The sequence below is a fragment of the Sinocyclocheilus rhinocerous genome, unplaced genomic scaffold (assembly GCF_001515625.1).
Source record: "Sinocyclocheilus rhinocerous isolate Xijiao unplaced genomic scaffold, SAMN03320098_v1.1 scaffold2852, whole genome shotgun sequence".
NCBI classification, from domain to species: domain Eukaryota; kingdom Metazoa; phylum Chordata; class Actinopteri; order Cypriniformes; family Cyprinidae; genus Sinocyclocheilus; species Sinocyclocheilus rhinocerous.
This window is the reverse complement of record NW_015646497.1, coordinates 80,633-90,516: the sequence shown is the minus strand read 5'-3', so window position 1 is coordinate 90,516 and position 9,884 is coordinate 80,633. Positions and strand designations below refer to the sequence as shown.

Genomic DNA, 9,884 nt, shown 5'->3' with positions numbered 1-9,884 from the left:
TCTTGTTTCAGTGGTGTGAACGCATGGAAGACAAACAGACAGGGCAGAAAAAGAGATCCAAAGCAAGACGGTTTAAAAAACAAAACAAAAAAAAAACATTTTTGGTCTTAAAGAAAAACTCATACATTATAAAATGAAAGTGGTGACTGCTGCTCTCTTCAGATTTACAAAGAAAACAAATGACGGCAGAGCAAAATCCTGATCCAAACTGGCTTTGTTCATCATTTCCACTGTTTGCTGATTTTGATGCTTCACAGCGTTTGAATTCATAGAGCTTCTCTTTTTTCGAACAGACATTGCGCTCACATTCTGCTGATCAAGTATCAAGTACTTCAATGCATGAGGGGAAAGACAAAGCCATTCTAAGTAACTTAGAACATCCTTCTATTTTCACACGACAAATATACGCTTTACTATGAAGCCTAGAGAGATGCTTTGTATACAATTACAAATAAACATATAACATGTGGTTACTTTGAGTATTTCTTTTTTTTCTCTATTTTTAAAAAAAATCGTTAATGGTTTTAGAAAAACAAAAGAACATAAAACAAAACTTCAATTCAGGCCAGGTGAATGAATGGTCTTCGTTTTAAATCCAACAGTGCCATGTCTCGCGGTATGACAGAGATTCCTCAGTACAGATGGCCTCGCCATAACCACGGCTCTTCGACCAAATAAAGTATCGTCTGAATTCAAACAAACTGAATCGGAAATACGTCTTTCGCTTTACCCTTAACACTATATGGCAAAGGGATCAAAAGGACGAGACTGCATCCCCTTTCCCGTTTAAGACACTAAGAAATATGCAGGGAATGCTGGGGTCTTGTAACGTTCTGCTTTCAGTATCTGTACTGCTCACTAATGAGTATAAACATGTCAGCTTGTGTGTCAGCTCCTTTGACCTTTCAGTAAAGCCAGAGTTTGCCGTTCCACCATCGTCTCCACGACGCAGGGAATCCGGTCAGAACGCACAGGCTGATCCCATTTCGCCTCACTCTTAACTTTCTGTCTGTGACGAGGACTCTGAGCTACACTATCAACAGACATCATAAAGAATCTCATGCTGTTATTTGTGGAATGGATGTATGATAAATATAAATAATATATTATTTATTTTTCCTTTTCTTTTTAGACACAGGGAGCCATCAGATTCTTTCACAAGGGCACGGAATTTGATGTGAATATATTAATCTGATCGTGTGGATGTCTGAGCGGAGAGGCCCTTCCACCACAGACAGCACGGACAAACTGCAGATCTACTGAAACGCCACCAGCTGCTCATAGCAATGTCAGAACTTTCCCTTTAAACATAGACTTACAGCTCAGTAACATAATAAATAGGAAAAAAACAAACAAACAAAAAAGAAAAGAAAAGAACAAATTGCTGTTACAATGCATTCGTCAATTCAGTTTAGGCACACGGCAACTTCCACGTACAGGGTGGAGGGGGTGGCGGCAGTCTCTGATTGTACAGCTGCGGCACACGGCTTGCAGACAGCGATATGTGCTGAGGGGCTTTTATGTTTGATTTTTTTTTTCTCTGGTGGGCAGAAAGTTGCTTATCGATATGGGATGTCTTCACAGGGAGCTGGGCACTTGCCAGTTTTCTTCTATCTCAGGATTGCTTAACGGTGGAATTTTGCTTCGAGTGGTCTGTCTTTTCAAATTTGTGTCACAAACTGTGAGTCCTGTCCGCCCGTGGAAAGCAAGGTCACCGACTCTGTCTAACACACGCCATCGGGATCCATTTGATCTGAAAGTGAGGGAAAGATAAGGACATTGCTTATGACCCACTGTACTGACACTCAAATCCCTTTCTCATGTGTATATACAGTACCGTTCAAAAGTTTGGCCTTAGTAAGATCTTTATTTATTTTTTAAAGGAAATTAATACTTTCATTCAGCAAAAATGTATTAAATTGACAGTAAAGATATTTATGATGTTATAAAACATTTATATTTCAAACAGATGCTGTGCTTTTAAACTTTCCATTCATCAAAGAATGTTTCTTGAGAACCAAATCAGCATATTAGAATAATTTCTGAAGGCTCATGTCACACTGAAGACTGGAATAATGACTGCTGAAAATTCAGCTTTGTCATCACAGGAATAAATTGTAATTTAAAACATACGTTTTTAAAGTTTAATATTTTAAATTGTAATAATATTACATAATATCACTGTTTTACTGTATTTTTTTTTTTTTAAATTGAATGCATAAGAGACTCCTTTCTAAAACATTACACAAATCTTACAGACACCAAACATTTAAACAATATTGTAACTGTACACATCAGGAGTAATATAATCTCTTATTATAAAGTCTAGATCAGTCAATACATTCCAAAACCTAGTTTAAGGCATTGGGTGCATTTCCAATGTAAATGTTCCTAAAGGAAGGTAAGAAAGGATGCAGCTCACTAGGTTTTCGAGCAGAGCTTGTGCCTCAGCAAAGCAAAGAATCTTGCTTGTGGTGTCGTGTTTTAACCACCTGCCCGTTTTACATCTCTGTGTGGAGCTGATCGTGCTTACCTGGCTGTTCACAGATGGCCCATGGGGTTGGATGCGTCTGTATGGCCCGGGTGTACAGGCGGGTGGGCTTGCTGGGGGTCACCTGAAACCCCTGACACCTTCTCCTCCTCCCTCCTCTTAAGGCAGGCTGCTTTGGGGTTTAGGTTCCTCTCTGCACACAGGAGAATTCATATTATCTCACTATAGTTTATAAAGCAATACTAAAAAAAAAGGAATCATAACACTTTTATAGAGCTTTCATTGCCTTATAAAACCAGCTCTCTGAGATCTGTTGAACTGATTAATATAAATTAGGGCTGTTGCCAGGGCCCCTAGTGAAACATTACTGACCTGAGAATCATGTTTCCTGATAGTATTTCAGCTATCATGATGTGTCTGTTTAGAATCAGAACTAGCGATGCCAGATTTGTGAATTAATAACTATTGATCTAATCAGTCAGATGGTTTTGCAAAAAAGGTCTGTAACTTTTTGTGATTCAATCTGCTACACTGAGACAGGCATTGAGACAGTTCACTAACACACTGAATTGATTGTTTCTCACACAAAAACAGGATACTTTACAAGTCGGAAAACAAAAAGAGCACTGGATGAGGTGGATTTTTACAATGCACTGCATGAAACAAAACTTGTAAACATCTTCGATCATTTGTGAACGACTCTGTATGACAGCTAAATACAATATATATCCATAATAGTATCAAAAGTAAGAAATTCCCCCCCCCCCAAAAAAAAATGTTTCTGACTGAAAAAGATTAATTGTGATTTAATATTTTATATTTGACTGACAGATCTTATATAAACATGACGTAATTGCATTATGCTGGACAGTGTCTGACCTCTGACTTGCTGTTCGAGGTTGAGAATGACAGCGACGGCCTGGTGAAGAATGAGCAGTTTGGTCTGGGGCTTCTCGCTCTTCAAGTGCAGCTGACACATGCGGCCCAGCTCTTTGAACGCCCCGTTGATGTCCCGGACTCGCAGCCTCTCACGGGCGTTGTTGGCCATCCTCCTCTCTCGCTCACGCTCTGCCTTCTGCTCGGGGTTCAGGTCCTCGTCTTCATTGACACTGCTGCAGAACAATTCACAACTGTCAGACAAGACGGAGGGAACAATGTGGCCTCGACACCTGAACGTATATGTGCTTGATGCAACATTTCATTTCAGGCATTAAGTAAATGGAAGTGGTGCTCTGTGATAATATTTCATCACTGATAGATTCACTGTCTCTGAGGTCAATGTTGAAGTGCTGAAGGACACTTCCATGAGCGGTTGCCTTGCCTTGGTCGAGTGCTTCCCCGATTCTGCTTCATATCCCTTTTATCACCCTCGTCGTCTGATTTGAGGTCGTCAGAGGAGTGGTTATCATGCATGTCATCTTTTTCTTGATTCTCGACCTTCAGGTCCAGAGGAGAAGCAACTTGACTGGCCAGAACACTAGCGATTCCTGTCACACACAACAAAAGTACACAGTTACTTAAAGTAAACACTTAACCTCTAAAATGTAGCACTTTGTGACTTGTTGTGAGGTCATAAAACTGCGTATGAAGCATAACTGAAGAGGCAAACACGTCCAATACAAAAACAAAACAATAACTGAAAATAAAGTGGTGTAAAAAAAGCTTCCAACCTCTGAACATGTCTGCCTGGTGGTTGATCTCCATGCTGGAGGTAGGACCGGCGTTAGCCTGCAGGCCGCCGTGGTTGTTGTTCAGGCTGACGGTCTCTTCACGGTGAACAGAGCCCTGTCAGAACAGATAGCCATAAATACATGAGGCAGAGAACAGAGCAAAACATCAAGAGTTCCTCTGATCATGAAGCCATCTGATCAGTGCCGAGAAAACAAAAGTGATTTACATTAAACCGGGGAAGAGACAGATCTTGGGACTTCAAAGCGGAGAGAGTCTCTGTGTTCCTACTGTAGAGTGTGACCTCCCCTCTGAAGAACTGAGTGGTATTCACACTACAAAGAACGACCTTCACAGCCCCAAATTTGTGCTCAGAGAGACACGCGGCACTTCAGTCCTGAGTTCTGACTCTGTTCCACCAAAAAACACTCTCATGTTGTTTTCAATTTGAAAGCGTGCGTCTATACTTTGAGAGGCAGGTTGATTGTAACACAACACTGGATGCTGCACTGCTTCAGACAATATTGGATTTCAGGGGTAGTGGTAGAAGGAAAACAGCAAACATCAGGTTATTTAAAAGCATTTAAGTCAACGTGAAGCACATATATGTATATTGTATACTGTAATTTTTTTAAACACTGTGTATATACAGTATGCTTTTATTGGATGTTATATCTATAACTAATTAATTCATATTAACTTTCTTTTTTATAAAACGTATAAAACAATGAAGGTGGATTTTCTGATGGGATGTGAAGTTTACAGCTGACATGATCGAGAAGTTTTCAAATCTATCACTGGCTATTGGCTATTATCGTTGTAAACCATTATTACATAAACGTTACTACATTAAGAAGAATTAACAAGAATTTATGAAGGCTACAATACTTACAACAGTAGCCTAAAACAAAGTTTTATCTGCCATTCAAAAGTTTGGAGTCGGTAAGATTAGTAAAAAAATTTTTTTGAAAGAAGTCTCTTATGAGACTGTATTTACAAAAATACAGTAAAAACCATAATACTATAAAATATTATTACAATTTAAAAGAAACTGTTTTGAATATATTTTAAAATGCAATTTGTTCCTGTGATGGCAAAGCTGAATTTTTAGCAGCTGGTCTTCAGTCTTTACTGTCACTTTTGACCAATTTAATGTTTCCTTTCGGATTAAAGGAATTAATAAAGTATTAAAAAATCTTACTGACCCCAAATGTTTGATATATTTTTATACAAGTTATGAAAACTATTATTTTCTCTAGAAAAACTATGCTCTGCTGCATTGTGCACAGTAAGACCAGTAATGTGTTTTAACAAAGTTAATGAATTTAGATTTTTAAAGTTGACTTGAAGGATCAGTTTTTTTGTGCAATTTTTGAAATAGACACCAAGACATCATTTGTCAGCATTTATATGTAGAAAAACCTTCCATCAAAACAAAATGGCTTATTCACATGTGGATATGGCAACAAACAATCTGCCCTTTCATGCTGAACATCAAATGACAGTTTGACCAGCATTCGTCACTGGTGGCTTCCAAATGCATCTGGATTTGATCAACGTCTTGCCATGCGATTAGCGTCTCAAGGGAGAAGAAACCGCTGTAGCCCCCCTCCAACTCTCTTCCTTCCACCCCTGCCACAGCAGGCAGGAGCACATGTTCACCCGCGATCTAATTTCCTTTTTGAGGATCCACGGGATTGGGAGTCATGGCGAAAGGAGCAGAAATGGGGGAGGAGGAGAGATCTTTCCCCCCTTTTCCTTCAGGAATGCGTTCCTAAGTCACTGTTGGCCTCTGTTAACCTCCGTGCCGCCCAGGCCCAAATCCCTTCCCCCACGCTCTAATCTCAGCGCCACTCTCAACAGGTGTCCAAACAACTCTTTGTCTGTGGCAGAAGAGGGGTGGAGGAGAGGGGGTGCCAACCAAAGAAGGCGGCCATTTTCCTGTCTGGGCTTGATTACCATACAGCTGAGGTGCTCAGACACACACGACTAAAGCGTCAGATTTCTTGAGTTGTTAAAAAAGACGAGAGGGGAAAAAAAGAAAAGAGGGGAGACAGAAAGAGAAAAGAGTGCGCCAAAATAAAAGCACGCTGGCTGTGCTGAATCAGGACCTTGTCTGAGTGTGTGTTTGGGTCGAGCCTGGAGCACAGAGCTCTGTTTGTGTGTGTATGAACATATAGTCCACTGACAGCACTGTGACAGCTCCCGCGCAGATGAACGGATCATGACACAGCCCCAGCACTGCTCTGTCACTCTGCTGCAATCTCCTCTCTTCTGCCTGAATGAAACACACCTCTGTTCATCACGATTGAAAACATAAGCTGTGCCAAGCCAAAAATTTGTGAACATCACTTTTGTCACTATGTGGCAAACCAGAGAATGATTGAATTGTTTTTGGAAATTACAGCCACAAAGGGATAGTTCACCAAAAAATGACTTTCTTTCAATGGAATCTGAAAAAAGATATTTTGAAGAATGCTGGTAACCAAACTGTCCTGATGACCACTGACTTCCACTGAATGGAGAAAAAAAAAAACACATTTTGCAAAATATGTTTTTTTTTTTTTATGTTCCACAGAAGAAAACCATACAGGTTTGAAACAGCAGGGTGGGTAAATAATGACAGAACAAAATTTATTTATATGGACCTACATGAAAGAGATTTTATTTATCATTTACATTGTTTTTATTGCACTCTATAACCTTTTCTTATTTGTTTTTAATAAATTGTAAATCCAATTTTTTGTTAATTTTATGTCTTATGCATTTGTTATAATTATTTTATGTTTTTAAAATCCTTATCCTTTATGTAAAGCACTTTGAATTACTATTGTGTATGTCAATGCAAAACTATTAAGATATCTGATGTTTACACGGGGAGCTGGATTTTGGACCAATGAGGTTTCATCGTGGACTACTCTGTGTGACACTGCAGAAATGCAACCAACAACTGACAGCATGTCTTGACACTTGTTACAATCACAGCTTTTAAGACAATAAAAAAAACTGTAAACATCAATTTACATGAATAATATAGTTTTGTCATTTTATGTAATTCCTGGTTAGAGCACAGTGTTTGTGTTGTACATGATTTCTAAATGGGTTTCTTTTAGATTGGGGCTATGAAACATTATTGGCACACATAGAGTGTCTTGTGTGGAGAGGAGAGGAAACTATAAAAACATATATATTTACTTATACAAAATGATTTCTGTAATTGTACATGTTGAGTATGTCAAACTTTGTTTGACTTAAGCGTTAATAAACAGTTCTATGAAAGCTTCACTAACATGTGCTACAGCATTCCAGACATTAACTGTCTGTTTGAAACGTTAAGTGAGAACTGTGGGTTGTTCATCAGGAAATTTCAGATCTTCGTGGTCAGGTAGACTTTCCACTGTAGTGGTCATTCACGAAAACATTTTTGAGTGTTGCTTTAGTCTTTGGACAAAAACAAATAGGTCAGTGTCAGTTCATTTGAAAGCATATGAAGTTGAAAGAAAATCCAAATGCTGTTTTGAATACAGAAAAAAGGCCATGATTATTTCCTATTATTGGGAAACCACTGGGAAACGCCTCCCTCGCTTGTTCCGACTATTACAGCTGTGTGCAGATCTCTCTGTAGAAGGGAATGAATGTCGTGGGATGGTGGGGGAGATACAGAGCGCTTTAGTTTCAGCGGGTCTCACATCACGCAGGTCCCCACAGCCCCAGCGAGCTACGGTGTGGAAATGTCTTGCAGACCGGCACTGATCTACTAGATTCTACTGTGACTGCTTTTCCCATTCAGCCTGAGGAACGCAGCTCAAGGAGGGAGAATGAGCTTGGGTCCAGCCATTACACTTATGGAAAGTATGTGGGTTTAAGTTAAACTACTCTCAGTGGAAAATAGATCAGTTTCAGCACATGGCCAGGCCTTCATTTTAAACAGGTGGCTTAACTCTGTTTATTAGCCTATTTGGAGAGTCACAATGAAAAAACACATGCATTTCTCTCTCTCGTGCCTGTAATAACTGTACGAGACCTCAAGAGCAATGAGACATTCAATGGCTCTGAAACACATATGCTAAAGTTTCCTTCGTGACAGGGAAGTTTTCTTTACCATTTGTGCTGTTCGGTTGGTGACCAATCCAGAAGCGGGGAAATTGGTGCCGATGGCTGAGATTGGCCCGTTGTGCGCTTGCCCTAACAGGCTGTGGATGTCGCTGGACAGGGCGGCAGTGGAGCCCACGGCGTGATTCCGCAGGACATGGATTGCATCGTCCAGCCTGTCCAGTCGGTCCTCCATCCGAGACTGAAATGAGTGATGCAAAGTGGAGGGAGAGAAAGAGAAAACAACTTGAGCATAAATGATACAAATATCAACAGAGACTTTATTAAAGACACAGAACTACAAAATGGCAAAGACTGAAAAGCAAAGGAACATTCGAAAACAAAGTGAAAAGGAAAAGAAGAGAAAAAGTGAAAGGTTAAACCACTTAAAAAAAACATCTGTTGAAATAAACAAAAATGAAATAAACAGTTTTCCACTAACTAACTGCAAAATGGTAATTTTTATGTATTAATATCATCAAAGATGAAATGGCAAAACAGAAAAAGCACAGCCAAATCAAAAGAAAGCCGATGGCTGAATGGAAAAGAAGGACAGAACGTGACTGTCTGAAGAGCGGGAATACCTCGCAGACATCCTTTAAGAAGGACATGGCATCCTGCAGATGCTCATGAAGCTGCTGGTGCACACGATTTTTCTACAGTCAGACAGGAAGAGGAGAGACACGTACAGTGAGAGATGAGACTGAAAGACTGCAGAGAGAAGCAAGCAGAGCTTACGAGAGCTCGACAGAGAAAGAGGGCAGGGAATCGAAGCGGAGCGCCAACTGCCGACATCTTGGTACTAGTTCAAGTAACTAATTACGATGAACCATGGTTCACTCTGCCGATCACAGCTCATTTCCTGATTCCTGGAGGGCCGCTGCTCATGGACGGTCCATAAAAATGCACTTGCAGCTGGCATACAAGTATTAGAGTAAATATTTACCTACACACCCCATAATGTGAATGTATGATGTGGGAAGGAAAGTGTGTGTGTGTGTGTGTAAACTGATCTCCTGTTGTGGCTCAGCTTCCCAGTCGGCCCTGGAATCCTGCGGCAGTGGTTGAACGCAGCAGCTGCCAGCACCCCACCCCCATCACACACCCTAACCAATCCCTAACCACCCCACCTTCACACACCCCAGCCAATCTTCATCCACCCCGGATGAGAGAGAGGACAGATGGCAGGAGACACGCCCTAAGGGACGGGTATTGTTCTGTCCCCACGGCCCCCTCCCAGTCCCGCTCCTGACATTTGTCAGCCAGGAATGTCCATGTAAAGCTACCCCCTGCCCCCCAGGAGCAAGTCATCTACTGACACAGTGTCCATTAAAAAGTGCTCAGTGCCGGGGGGAGGGGAGAGCGCTCTTACCAGAGAGTGAAGGGAGTTCTCGTAGTTTGGGGAGGAAGGTGCTTGTCCAGTCGCACGGGGCCACTGAGTTGTACCTGCGGACAGAGGCAGAAGAGCTTTTTAGTCACCTGACACATTACAACTAGGTGGCTTCATTGCAACAGGTGAATCTGAAATGAATGAGCAATGGAAAACTGTGCTTTTTGTGCAACATGTCGACTATATATAATATATAAATATATAATATATAAATTTGAAAGAGTCCTAAAACTTTGAGTTAAG

At 40.7% G+C, this 9,884-nt stretch overlaps 1 protein-coding gene across 4 annotated transcripts in view; it reads right to left on the bottom strand.

The window, feature by feature from the left end:
- Positions 1-489: 489 nt before the first annotated feature.
- The window catches only part of LOC107707905 (transcription factor 12-like), an 87,293-nt gene continuing 77,898 nt past the window's right edge, over positions 490-9,884 (bottom strand). For 3 of the 4 annotated variants that reach the window (XM_016512016.1, XM_016512017.1, XM_016512019.1), the window contains 8 exons: positions 9,624-9,697; positions 8,836-8,907; positions 8,262-8,453; positions 4,162-4,276; positions 3,813-3,978; positions 3,371-3,603; positions 2,534-2,684; positions 490-1,753 (listed from right to left, as the gene is read on the bottom strand). In XM_016512016.1, the coding sequence (XP_016367502.1) occupies positions 2,542-2,684; positions 3,371-3,603; positions 3,813-3,978; positions 4,162-4,276; positions 8,262-8,453; positions 8,836-8,907; positions 9,624-9,697 (995 nt within the window). In that variant the 3' untranslated portion in view covers positions 490-1,753; positions 2,534-2,541. The remainder of the gene's footprint in view (positions 1,754-2,533; positions 2,685-3,370; positions 3,604-3,812; positions 3,979-4,161; positions 4,277-8,261; positions 8,454-8,835; positions 8,908-9,623; positions 9,698-9,884) is intronic. The other variant, XM_016512018.1, reaches the window with a different exon arrangement.